The sequence below is a fragment of the Ranitomeya imitator genome, chromosome 1 (genome assembly GCF_032444005.1).
Source record: "Ranitomeya imitator isolate aRanImi1 chromosome 1, aRanImi1.pri, whole genome shotgun sequence".
In the NCBI taxonomy this organism is placed as follows: Eukaryota; Metazoa; Chordata; class Amphibia; order Anura; family Dendrobatidae; genus Ranitomeya; species Ranitomeya imitator.
Window position 1 is genome coordinate 224,750,166 of NC_091282.1, and position 14,667 is coordinate 224,764,832.

General features: G+C 42.0%; 1 protein-coding gene across 1 annotated transcript in view; it reads right to left on the reverse strand.

Annotated features, from left to right (window-relative positions):
* LOC138666094 (golgin subfamily A member 6-like protein 22) overlaps positions 1–14,667 on the reverse strand; it is a 190,631-nt gene that overhangs the window by 41,646 nt on the left and 134,318 nt on the right. The window contains exons 16-19 of the mRNA XM_069754224.1: positions 6,621–6,884; positions 4,679–4,741; positions 4,416–4,511; positions 1,152–1,253 (exon numbers count right to left, since the gene is read on the reverse strand). Coding sequence (XP_069610325.1) covers positions 1,152–1,253; positions 4,416–4,511; positions 4,679–4,741; positions 6,621–6,884 — 525 coding nt within the window. The remainder of the gene's footprint in view (positions 1–1,151; positions 1,254–4,415; positions 4,512–4,678; positions 4,742–6,620; positions 6,885–14,667) is intronic.

Genomic DNA, 14,667 nt, shown 5'->3' on the forward strand with positions numbered 1-14,667 from the left:
AAGTCCAACTCCACAGCAGTGCATATAACAAAACTCGTGTAATTGCACTAATTTTCTGGGAGACGTTTCATTTTCTGGAACAATTTCAAGGGTGCCAACATGACTGTACACTACTATCTTTTCCTTGTATTTATAGACAAACATAAGAGAGAGATGAAAACTCTAAGGGTACCGTCACACAGTGCAATTTTCATCGCTACGACGGCACGATTCATGACGTTCGAGCGATATAGTTACGATATCGCAGTGTCTGACACGCTCCTGCGATCAGGGACCCCGCTGAGAATCGTACGTCGTAGCAGATCGTTTGAAACTTTCTTTCGTCGTCTAGTGTCCCGCTGTGGCGGCATAATCGCATGGTGTAACATATATTGTATACGATGTGCGCATAGTAACCAACGGCTTCTACATCGCACATACGTCATGAAATTATCGCTCCAGCGTCGTACATTGCAAAGTGTGACAGCAGTCTACGACGCTGGAGCGATATTGTTACGATGCTGGAGCGTCACGAATCGTGCCGTCGTAGCGATGAAAATTGCACTGTGTGACGGTACCCTAAGGTCACTGCGTCACTCAAAATTAGCGAGTGAGCTGTTCTCAGATAACAGATGACGAAAGGTCTCTCTACACACATTGATAATCGAACAATGAATTTTTACAAGAACATTCGTTCATTGGCCTATGAAAATATGCTGCTAATCAGCCATGAAAAATTAAAGAGCTCAACTGTCAGCTGATTGGATCGTTTACACATATGTAAAAATCTCAGTTGTCCGCAGTCTATCTCCCTTACTTAGCAAGGGATGTGCTCTCAACAAATGCTTCCTGTATGAGGACAGAACAATCATATTAATCATAGTATTCTGTCCCCATGCAATTTCTATGGTGGCATGCGAATAAGCCTTTAAATGGTGCTCACTATGAGCAGGATTCTGCCTGTGTATATGGACCTTTACGTATTGTCTCTGAAAAATAAGCTGTAGTCCTGCAGTTGGTAGATTATGAGATAAGATCCAGTAAAATATGACCATTACCAACAGTACCAGTAACTGAGTTTTTAAAACAAAATGGGAAACTCCATTTCACAAAATAGAAAGCTCCAGTAATAAAGGCTACAGGTTTACAGCAAGTAACACAATGTCTCATACCATTTCCCTGGCTTCTTGTTTCAGCTCTATAGCTAGTTTCTTCATTGTTTCCTTCTGTGACCTATGAGTCTCCTTCCATTTTTCAATCTCCTTATCTTTAATCTGCACAGAAGAGCATAATATGTGGCTAACAGTGAGAGTGAAAGGCTCTAGCGCAAACCATTTTGTTGTATCAACATTAATAATGGTTAAAATTGCTAAGTGCTTGTAATAACCAGTAACGTTGCAATTTTGACAAGTTGCCTATGTTACCGACCACCGCTGCAGTCTAGCAATGGGAGAGCATGGACAATACTTAAAGACGCTTTTAAATAGAGCGCTGACCTAAAAGCTGGCAAAAGTGGATGATGCGGCCCGCAGTACTGTCCCTGTGCTCCTCTGATGCACCATCGGAGAGAGCACAGTTCAGACTAGCGGAGCTACCATTCTACTGGTCCAAACTGTCAGTCTTTGGCAATTTATGTTGTTCTCACTTCTCTCCTACCTGCCTCCCGAAGATAACAAGTGGGAACAATCCTTTAATTACCAAAGACTGACATAAATGCCCTGATCCACTCCCGCCTGGACTACTGTAATTCTCTACTAATTGGCTTCCCTCTCACTTGACTTTCCCCTCTCCAGTCCATCCTTAATGCAGCAGCCAGGGTCGTCCATCTGGCTAATCATTACTAGGACGCGTCCGCTCTTTGCCAGTCATTGCACTTGCTGCCCATTCATTATAGGATCCAATTTAAGTTTCTTGTTCTCACCCACAAAGCTCTCCACAGTGCGGCACCCCCTACATCTCCTCCCTCATTTGTTTATCGGCCTACCTGCTCTCTACGCTCTGCAAGTGAATTTTGACTAACATCCTCAGTAATATGTACCTCCCACTCCCAGCTCCAAGACTTCTCTCGAGTTACACCAATGCTTTGGAATGCTCTACCTCAGGAAATTAGGACTAATCACAACTTACACAGTTTTAGGCTCTCCCTAAAAACACATCTGTTTAGGGCAACCTATCACATTCCCTAACTAAAGTCCTATTATATATAGTCCATGCACTATTTCTCTGATCAAAATCCTCCATCAAACTCCACCGCACCCAAAAGCTCCACATGCAGCCGTTATCTACCCCCATTCTATCAAGATGGCTGGACCATCATTGTAAATAAGCACCTGTATTTTGTAGATTGTAAGCTCTTATAAGCAGGGTCATCATCATATTTGCTGTAATTTTTGTATTATGTTTAACTTTGCTATTTATGACTGTTTTATATAAACTGCTGAATTATAAAGCGCTGTGGAATATGTTGGCGCTATATAAATAAAGACTATTATTATTAATTACCAATGCACAATGTTCTGTCACTTAGCAATAGTGCCTTTATTAGTGAGCATTGGAAGATCTTGCCAGCACTATTATCAAATGCTTTTCAACAAAAACTAAATCTTTAGCAAAGTACAGCACTATTCTTGTCCTGTGGATGTGTCATTACTTCAGCCTGCTTTAGAGGAAAACCAAAAACATGTGGGAGAATAGCTGCTGGTATAAGTGTAATATGTAGGTGCACATTCACACTGTGGCCATTAACAGACTAATATCACCTAGAATAAATATTATGTCCAGATACCCTGTAATAAGTAAATAAATAGTAGTAATACATATAAAAAAAACACAGGGTACTTTGTTGACATTTTTTAAAATAAAAAAAAGTGGAAAAGATATCCCACTGTGACAAGGTGTACCCAATTTACCCCTTAAGGACCTGGTCATTTTTAAATTCTTCATAACTTTTTTATTTCACTTTTGACATAATCATACCATATGAGGGCCTGCTTTTTGCAGGTGAAGCTGAAGTTTTAAATGACATCATTCAACATATCATATATTGCACTGAAAAACAAGAAAAATATTCCTAGTGCGGCAAAATTGTAAAAATAAAATATCTGCAATTCTGCCATTTTTTTGGTGTTTCTTTTTTACATCATTGTTCATTAAAAAGTACCTGACATCATGATTCTCCAGGTCACTGCAATTACAGCAATACTAAGATTGTTATTTTTTTTAAATGATTGAAGTAGAGAAAACATAATTCTGAAATTTGTAAAAATAAATAAATAAATTAAAAAAAGTCGCCATTTTGGCATTTCAATTTTGTCAGGTTCTTTACAATTGCAATAGGGGTTAATCAACGGTAATATTTTTAGAGTTCATACTTTTTTGAACATAATATCAAATGGGTTTATTTTTGTAAATTTGAAAATGTATTTATTTTTAAAGGGAAATAAAGAGCGGCGATTAGAATTTTTTTTATTTATATATGTATAAAAAAGTTTAGTTTTTTTTTCTCTATCTTTGAGTTCCTTAGGGCAGGGGTCCCCAACTCCAGTCCTCAAGGCCCACCAACAGGTCATGTTTTCAGGATTTCCTTTGCATTGCACAGGTGATGCAATTATTACCTGGGCAAGACTAAGGAAATCCTGAAAACATGACATGTTGGTGGGCCTTGAGGACTGGAGTTGGGGACCCCTGCCTTAGGGGACTTGAACCTAAGAGCACTTATACTATATAGTGTAATACCATAGTTTTGCAGTCTACAGTTACATCATGGCTGTGGCTGAACTTCGCAGGAGGCCCCCAGCTGCAACGGTAACCTACACAGGTATCTTGTAATCACAATGCAGGGACTGATGCGATGCAGTGCATACACGCTGACAATGACGCCATTTAAATTCTGCTGTCAGAGATTGACAGTGGCCTTAAAACAGTTAACAGCGGTGCATCTGTCTGGTATGAAGCTGAATCAGATCCTGAGGCAGCTTCATTTATTCCTTTGTTGATCTATGATGCAAATGTGCGCGCATCGGGGTTAGGCTACTTTCACACTAGCGTTTTTTGCAATACATCGCAATGCGTCGCAAGTTTTTGCCCCATAGACTAAACATTAGCGACGCATTGACACACGTCGCAACCGTCGTGCGACGGTTGCGCCGTGTTGTGGTGGACCGCCGGGAGCAAAAAACGTTACATGTAAAGTTTTTTGCTTCCGACGGTCCACCATTTCCGACTGCGCATGCGCGGCCGGAACTCCTCCCCCACCTCCCCGCACCTCACAATGGGGCAGCGAATGCGCAGGAAAAATGCATCCGCTGCCCTCGTTGTGCGGCGCATTCACTGCTAGCGCCGGTAACCTCGGCCCGACACTAGTGTGAAAGTAGCCTTAATCCGGGGAATAAGTGCTATGATACAGATCATCCTTATAACTATATTCAGCACCTTACCTCTACAGAATTTACCACTTTATCCATTTCTTTTTTCAGAGATTCTGCTTGATCCTGAAGAGCTTTTGCTTTTACTTGTTCCATATTTTCTGCAAACTTAAATAAAAGAACAGACAGAAACCATAATAGCGCTTACTTGTTATATAGCATCACCTAAACAATAAGTAACAATATTAGATTTCATTGACTATTATTAATATCTTTTGCAATTCTTTCATAGTGCTTGTCGTGTGTAACCCCATCAGGGAAGGTAGTGGACATACCTGTTGAATTTCCTTTTGTTTTTGGTTCTGTAGTTCTTCTTTCAGCTTTAATATCTGGAGATCCTGGCAAAATTAATATGATATTTTGTAATATTTCTAAGTGTTACTATATTTTGTAGACCTTTAAATTCCATCCAGATCTGATTCCTGAGGCCCTACAGAAGTGCTCAGCTCAGGAAGCAGAGGTGCTTAGCTCCGGCTTCAGAGTGCACACAGAGCGGAGTACAGACCCGTGGACATTCTACTGAGTCGCCATCATTTGTTCCTATTTAAACTTTCAACATTGCTTATGTGCCTTTTCTAAAGAAAAATTGGATGGTGATTTGTGTAATGGGGCGATAGCCCACATGGACTGATACATTTACTAGAATTTATGCCAGAAAGTGGTGTACATTTTTGGGAAAATCCATACCAGGCTATGAATGGCATAGTTTACGTTTTTGGGCGTAAGCACAGTAAGCTAGGCACCAAATTTATTATGAGGTTATTATTAAATTGGCTGCATTTCACATTAAGTTTTTTTTTTTATTAAGGCTAAGTGCACACGTTGCAGAATTTCTGAGGCAATTCCGCAACTCCTGCCGCTGGTATATCGCATGCGGAATTAGCATGCGTATTCCCACTAAACACTAGCGTTTTGCAAGCGTTTTTAACTTGCAGAATGCTAGCGTTTTCCAAAAGATCTGTAGCATCGCTTAAAAAACTGATTGACAGGTTGCTCACACTTGTCAAACATAGTGTTTGACAAGTGTGACCAACTTTTTACTATTAATGCTGCCTATGCAGCATCAATAGTAAAAACATAAGAATGTTAAAAATAATAAAAAAATCATGATATTCTCACCTTCTGCGTCCCTCGCAGTCTTCCCGCTCCTCGCGATGCTCCGGTCCCAATAATGCATTGTGGCAAAAACCCCAGATGACGTAGCGGTCTCGCGAGACCGCTACGTCATCACAGGTCATTTTCGCAATGCATTATTGGGAACGGAAGCATCGCGAGGAGTGGGAACGCTGCAAGGGATGCCGGAAGGTGAGAATATCATGATTTTTTATTTTAATTCTTTTTTTTTTTTTTTAACAATTATAAGGTTCCCAGGGCCTGCAATTATAAGGTTCCAAGGGCCTGCAGGAGAGTCTCCTCTCCTCCACCCTGGGTACCAACCGCACATGATCTGCTTACTTCCCGCATGGTGGGCATAGCCCCATGCAGGAAGTAAGGGGATCAATGCATTCCTATGTGTGCGGAATCCCCGCGATTCCGCACAAAGAATGAACATGCTGCGTTTTTTTCCGGAATATGATTCCGCCGCGGAAAAAAACGCAACATGTGCACAAAAATTGCGGATAGCATTCTAGTAATAGGATGCTTAATGTATGCGGGGTTCTTTTTTCTAACCGAGAAAAAAACGCAAAAAATCCTGAACATGTGCACACAGCCTAAGACCACGCTAAAAGTGTCCCCCATAAACGTTTATGTATTTGCGTCTGTGCCTGGTACTGTAGCTACTGCAGATATGGTCACGGAGGTGACATGTCTTCTTCTACCCCTTTGTTAAGTTGACCACTGAGAAATTCTCTATTTGTAAAGCAGTCGACAGAAATACGGTAAATCTGAATTTCCAATGTATATTTGTATTCAACATTCCTAACATTTACGATAATCCAGACGAATACCTTTCAATATTTGCAAATTGTTCAAACTTGAAATCCAAGCCCCCAACCCCAATCCACAGGATGCCAACAAAACCTACCAGAATTTATTCTTGGGGGCTTATGTACTAAGCACCCCTTTTTCTGAGTTCTATTGAATAACGACATATTGGAAAGGATGCAAATGATTACTAATGCATAACTGCAGAAGGTATTGTGCAGATCAGCGCTGAATATGAGTGTTCCTGGCCAGCTTTACTGAGCAATGTGCTGGACATAGAGGCATACATACCTTGTCCTGCTGATGCTGGAGCTGGAGTTCAACCAGGCGCTTACAATGTTCTTCCTTCAGAACTTCAGCTGCCAGCACCTGGGCGTCCTTCTCAGCTTTCACTGAGGATATAACATCTCTCAGCTTAAGCATGTCCAGCTCTTTCTCGGACAGGATCTTCTCAAGGGAAGTAGTCCTTGTGCTTTGTTCTCTGACCTGGGAAGTTAGATCAGTGATCTGTTGGTCGTACATGTCTTTTTGTTCCCTGGATTCTTCCGCATGAGTCTGTAATTACAGAGTAAGTTGAAAAATGTAAAACAGAAAAACTATTGAAGGATTTTTTTTAAATTAAATATTTTTTTATTATTAAAATTAAATTTGTAACAACAGTAAAAAAAAAAAAAACAACAACTCAACCATGAAAGGGGCACAGTCCCTCTTCTCTCCCCCCACAATATATTACCACTTTGTAGGATTTTTAGCACAAACACTGTCTACATAGCCATACTACAACCATAGTCTCTGACACCGTAGTGTTTAGTCTATTAGGATCAAAGTGTTAATCACCAGACTCCTTCATCAACACTTGTTGTATTCTATTCATTGGGAGATAAGGTTAAAGGGGTATTCCATCTCTAAAGGTACTGTCACACTAGACGATATCGCTAGCGATCCGTGACGTTGCAGCGTCCTCGCTAGCGATATCGTCCAGTGTGACAGGCAGCAGCGATCAGGCCCCTGCTGGGAGATCGCTGGTCGCGGAAGAAAGTCCAGAACTTTATTTCGTCGCTGGACTCCCCGTAGACATCGCTGAATCGGCGTGTGTGACACCGATTCAGCGATGTCTTTGCTGGTAACCAGGGTAAACATCGGGTAACTAAGCGCAGGGCCGCGCTTAGTAACCCGATGTTTACCCTGGTTACCATCCTAAAAGTAAAAAAACAAACACTACATACTTACCTACAGCCGTCTGTCCTCCAGTGCTGTGCTCTGCACTCCTCCTGCTCTGGCTGTGAGCGTCGGTCAGCCGGAAAGCAGAGCGGTGACGTCACCGCTCTGCTTTCTGGCTGCCCGGCGCTCACAGCCAGACCAGAGAAGCAGAGCGCCGAGGACAGACAGCAGAAGGTAAGTATGTAGCGTTTGTTTTTTTACTTTTTAGGATGGTAACCAGGGTAAACATCGGGTTACTAAGCGCGGCCCTGCGCTTAGTTACCCGATGTTTACCCTGGTTACCGGGGACCTCGGGATCGTTGGTCGCTGGAGAGCTGTCTGTGTGACAGCTCTCCAGCGACCAAACAGCGACGCTGCAGCGATCCGGATCGTTGTCGGTATCGCTGCAGCGTCGCTATGTGTGACGGTACCTTAGCGACGCTGCAGCGATACAGACAACGATCCGGATCGCTGCAGCGTCGCTGTTTGGTCGCTGGAGAACTGTCACACAGACAGCTCTCCAGCGACCAACGATCCCGAGGTCCCCGGTAACCAGGGTAAACATCGGGTAACTAAGCGCAGGGCCGCGCTTAGTAACCCGATGTTTACCCTGGTTACCAGCGTAAAAAAACAAACAGTACATACTTACATTCAGCTGTCTGTCCCTTGCCGTCTGGTTCCATAAGTGAAAGCACAGCACAGCGGTGAGTCACACAGCGGTGACTCACCGCTGTGGCTGTGCTCTGCTTTCACTTTACGGCCAGCAGTCAGTGCAGGAACCAGACGGCAAGGGACAGACAGCTGAATGTAAGTATGTAGTGTTTGTTTTTTTACGCTGGTAACCAGGGTAAACATCGGGTTACTAAGCGCGGCCCTGCGCTTAGTTACCCGATGTTTACCCTGGTTACCAGTGAAGACATCGCTGAATCGGTGTCACACACGCCGATTCAGCGATGTCTGCGGGGAGTCCAGCGACCAAATAAAGTTCTGGACTTTCTTCCCCGACCAGCGACAGCACAGCAGGATCCTGATCGTTGCTACCTGTCACACTGGACGATATCGCTAGCGAGGATGCTGCAACGTCACGGATCGCTAGCGATATCGTCTAGTGTGACGGTACCTTTAGATCCTATCCAAATATGCAGTAGGTGTAATAATAATATTAGCAAATACCTTCAATTAGAAATATAGTATATCTTCTGATTTGCCATGTCGCTTACCCCATGGGCATTGCAATAGCTTAGGTATCCATAGTTATGACCACTAAAAGCTAACAAAGTGTCACTATGTGTGTGGTCGTAACCATGGATACCCAAGCTATTGCAATCCCATGCACATGGTCTAAGCAACATAACAAATCAGGAGAATTACACTACATTTCTAATTGGAGGCATTTGCAAATATTATTATCATTATTACACCTTCTACATATTAGGATAGGATCTTGGAGATGGGAATACCCCTTTAAATATCAATATGTATCATTGCCCCTTCACCACCGAACCTGTTTTCACCTTCCTGACCAGGCCAATTTTTACAAATCTGACCAGTGTCACTTTATGAGGTAATAACTCTGGAACGCATCAACATATGCCAGTAATCCTGAGATTGTTTTTTTTCTGACACATTGTATTTTATGTTACTGGTAAATTTAGTTAGATATTTTTGCGTTTATTTGTGAAAATATTGGAATTTTGGCAAAAACTTCCCAATTTTCAAACTCATAATTTTTATGCCCTTAAACCAGATAGTTAAAGTATATCACGTAAAATACTGTAGTTGATAAATAACATTTCCCACTTCTACTTTACATCATAAACATAATTTTTTTTCCTTAGGAAGTTGGAAGGTTTAAACCCTTCAGCCCCTAAGCCTGTTTTCACCTTCATGACCAGGCCATATTTTACAATTCTGACCAGTGCCACTTTATGAGGTAATAACTCTGGAACAATTCAATGGATCACACTGCTTTTTGTGACATATTGTACTTCATGATCATAGTAAAAAAATTTCAATAGTGGTAAAAAATGTAAAAATTTTATGCCCTTAAATCGGAGAGTTATGTCACACAAAATAATTACTAAATATCATTTCTCACAATGTCGACTTTTCATCAGCAAAGTTTTTGAAACATTTTCTTTTTTTGTTAGGAAGCTGTAAGGGTTAAAAGTTGACCAGCGATTTTTTTTTTTTTTTACAAAATTTACAAAACTATTTTTTTAGGGACCACATTACATTTGAAGTGACTTTGAGGGGTCTATATGACAGAAAATACCGTATATACTCGAGTATAAGCCGAGATTTTCAGCCCATTTTTTGGGCTGAAATTCCCCCTCTCGGCTTATACTCGAGTCATACCCGGGGGTCGGCAGGGGAGGGGGAGCAGGAGCTGTCTAGTTATGCTTACCTGCTCCTGGCGCGGTCCCTGCAGTCCCGGCTTCTTCCAGCGCTGCATCTTTTTCCTGTATTGAGCGGTCACATGGTACCACTCATTACAGAAATGAATATGCAGCTCCACCTCCCATAGAGGTGGAGCCTCATATTCATGACTGAAAATGAGCGGTAACTGTAACTGCTCAATACAGGAAGAAGATGCAGCGTCGGGAGAAGCCGGGACTGCAGGGACCGCGCCAGGAGCAGGTAAGTATACGGGGAGGGGAGCGCTGCGCGATATTTACCTGCTCCTCGCTCTGGTGCGGCTCCATCTCCAACGTCCTCTGGCAGTGACGCTCAAGTCGGAGGGCGCGGTGACGTAGTCAGTGCGCGCCCTCTGGTGAGCGTCAGTGCTGGAGACGGAGCCGCACAAGGAGCAGGTAAATATTGAAAGCGCCGGCGTCCTGAGCGAAGAGAGGTATGTGATTTTTTTTTTTTTATTGCAGCAGCATTCTATATGGCACAGCTTAATAAGGAGCATCTATGGGGCCATAATAAACGAGGCAGAGCATTATATATGGCACAGCTTTATAAGGAGTATCTATGGGGCCATAATGAACGGTGCAGAGCATTCTATATGGCACAGCTTTATAAGGAGCATCTTTGGGGCCATAATCAATGGTGCAGAGCTTTCTATATGGCACAGCTTTATAAGGAGCATCTATGGGGCCATAATGAACGGTGCAGAGCATTCTATATGGCACAGCTTTATAAGGAGAATCTATGGGGCCATAATGAATGGTGCAGAGCATTCTATATGGCACAGCTTTATAAGGAGAATCTATGGGGCCATAATGAATGGTGCAGAGCATTCTATATGGCACAGCTTTATAAGGAGCATCTATGGGGCCATAATGAATGGTGCAGAGCATTCTATATGGCACAGCTTTATAAGGAGAATCTATGGGGCCATAATGAACGGTGCAGAGCATTCTATATGGCACAGCTTTATAAGGAGTATCTATGGGGCCATAATGAACGGTGCAGAGCATTCTATATGGGACACATCTTTATATGGGGCCATAATGAACGGTGCAGAGCATTATATGTGGCACAGCTTTATATGGAGCATCCATGGGGCCATAATGAACGGTGCAGAGCATTCTATATGGCACAGCTTTATAAGGAGCATCTTTGGGGCCATAATCAATGGTGCAGAGCTTTCTATATGGCACAGCTTTATAAGGAACATCTATGGGGCCATAATGAACGGTGCAGAGCATTCTATATGGCACAGCTTTATAAGGAGAATCTATGGGGCCATAATGAACGGTGCAGAGCATTCTATATGGCACAGCTTTATAAGGAGTATCTATGGGGCCATAATGAACGGTGCAGAGCATTCTATATGGGACACATCTTTATATGGGGCCATAATGAACGGTGCAGAGCATTATATGTGGCACAGCTTTATATGGAGCATCCATGGGGCCATAATGAACGGTGCAGAGCATTCTATATGGGACACATCTTTATATGGGGCCATAATGAACGGTGCAGAGCATTCTATATGGCACAGCTTTATATGGAGCATCTATGTGGCCATGAACGGTGCAGAGGATTATATATGGGGCACAGCTTTATATGGAGCATCTATGGGGCCATAATGAACGGCGCAGAGCATTATATGTGGGGCACAGCTTTATATGAAGCATCTATGGGGCAATAATGAACGGAATGGAGCATCTATTTTTATTTTTGAAATTCACCGGTAGATACTGCATTTCCTACCCTAGGCTTATACTCGAGTCAATAAGTTTTCCCAGTTTTTTGTGGCAAAATAAGGGGGGGTCGACTTATACTCGGGTCGGCTTATACTCGAGTATATACGGTACCCAAAAGTGACACCATTTTAAAAACTGAACCCCTCAAAGTGCTCAAAACCACATTCAAGAAGTTTATTAACCCCTCAGGTGCTTCACAGAAATTTTTGAAATATGAAAGGTAAAAATCAATATTTAACTGTTAAAAAAAATATGTTACTTTAGACTACAATTTTTTTTTATCTTCACAAGGGTAACAGGAAAAAATAGACTCCAACATTTGTTGTGCAATTTCTTCTGAGCATGCCAATACCCCATGTGTGAGGAAAAATCATTTTGACTGCGCGGAAGAGCTCAAAACAGAAGGAGCTCCATTTGACCTTTTGAATGTTAAATTTGCTATGACGCATTTGGAAAGCCGCTGATGTGCTTAAACAGTGGAAACCCCCAAAAGTGACACCATTTTGGAAACTAAACCCCTCAGGGAACTTATCTAGATGCGTGGTGAGTACCTTGAACCCTGAGGTGCTTTTTAAAAGTTTAAAACATTAAGCTGTGAAAATAAAGAAAAAATAGCATTTTTCCCACAAAAATGTTTTTTAGTCCTAAATTTTGCAATTTCATAATAGTAACAGGAGAAATTGCACCACTCAATTTGTTGTAAAATTTCTCCAGAGTATGCCGATACCCAATATGTGGAGGAAAACTACTCTATGGGCGCACAAGAAGACACAAAAGAGCACAGTGAGGTCAAAAATACTCTGCTGCAAAAAAAATTACAGCAATAAGCAAGTGCTAGTCAAAAGATGGAAAAAAACCCAGGGTATTTAGTTGATACGTTTTTTTTTTCAAAAAAATGTATACTAAGCAGCTCCACCAATCGTCAAGGTATACCCATATAGAGCAGTCCTAACTAATGTATATAATCCCTATTTGATGTATTTAAAAACCTGATCATCTGTATAGTACCTGTATAAGCAGGGTTCAGAGAGGGAATATCCATGTGGACATGCTGGATGGAACAGCTTAAGTGCAAATGACCCACAAAGGAGTGGTGGACTCCCCAGTCTCGTAGAAACAAGAGAACGATTATAGAACCAGAAACACATGGGCTACTTGCACATTGAACAAGTCTGTAGGAACATGTTCACACACCACCAAGAAATTTGAAAAAACAAAAGAGCACAGTGAGGTCAAAAATACTCTGCTGCAAAAAAATCACAGCAATAAGCAAGTGCTAGTCAAAAGATGGAAAAAAACAGGGTATGTAGTTGATACTTTTTTTTCAAAAAAATGTATACTAAGCTACTCCACCAATCGTCAAGGTATACCGATATAGAGCAGTCCTAACTAATGTATATAATCCCTATTTGATGTATTTAAAAACCTGATCATCTGTATAGTACCTGTATAAGCAGGGTTCAGAGAGGGAATATCCATGTGGACATGCTGGATGGAACAGCTTAAGTGCAAATGACCCAAAAAGGAGAGGTGGACTCCCCAGTCTTGCAGAAACAAGAGAACAATTATAGAACCAGAAACACATGGGCTACTTGCACATTGAACAAGTCTGTAGGAACATGTTCACACACCACCAAGAAACTTGAAGACACAAAAGAGCACAGTGAGGTCAAAAATACTCTGCTGCAAAAAAAATCACAGCAATAAGCAAGTGCTAGTCAAAAGATGGAAAAAACCAGGGTATTTAGTTGGTGTTTTTTTTCAAAAAAATGTATACTAAGCTGCTCCACCAATCGTCAAGGTATACCCATATAGAGCAGTCCTAACTAATGTATATACCGTATTTTCTGGTGTATAAGACGACTGGGCGTATAAGACGACCCCCAACTTTTCCATATAAAATATGGAATTTGGGATATGCCCGCCGCATAAGACGGGGATCATCTTATACACCTAGTCATCTTATACGGCGTGTGGTTCCCAGGGTCTGTAGGAGAGGAAACTCTCCTTCAGGCCCTGGGATCCATATTCATGTAAAAAATAAAGAATAAAAATAAAAAACGGATATACTCACCCTCGGACGGCCCCTGGCTCACAGCACTGCTAGCGTCTCCCTCTGTTCCTTAGGAATGCAGTGAGTGAAGGACCTTCAATGACGTTGCGGTCACATGAGCGGTCAGGTGACCGGTCACCTGAGCGACGTCATCGAAGGTCCTTCACTCACTGCATTCCTAAGGAACGGAGGGAGACGCTAGCAGCGCTGTGAGCCAGGGGCTGTCCGAGGGTGAGTATATCCATGTTTTTTATTTTTATTCTTTATTTTTTACATGAATATGGATCCCAGGTGTCACAATATGGTATGAAATATCATAAGTAGTTTTCTTGCTAGCCTGCGTGGGTTAAGCCCCCCTTCTTGGAGTGATGCTGCAGCAGTTTGTAGCTGCAAATTCCTGGCTTTCCTTCTCAGAGAGTGTGGGGGTTAGGAGAGCCAAAAGTATTTACGACCGGCATTTCCTGTGTAAGCTCTTGTTCAGCTATAAGTGAAGTAGAAACTTCGAGGATCCATGAAAGATTCTTTGTTTAGTTTTTGTTAGATATTAGGCAAACGATTTAAGCTAGAAATACGAAAATATATATTCTTATTCTCACTCGGTGTATCTACCCATCCCGCGAAACACGGGCTTCTAACTCCATCTGGTAAAGAAGTAGGGATTTCTCTGTAAATATGTATCCCAGATAGGACATATTTGATCTCGTTAGAATGCTCACGTTAATCCGAGATGAATGATGGATTTGTTAGGACTATAACATGTTTTGTAGCGGAGATATCGAAATTAGATATAGATTAGAAAAAATGAGTTAACTGAAGAGGTAGGAGGGACGAGGTGATCCAACCCCTTTCTGGGATGTTACAGGCTTAAGCTATAACTGTCGGCACACATCCCCAGCTTCCTTCTTGTCCTTTTTTCCTGGAAGAGCTG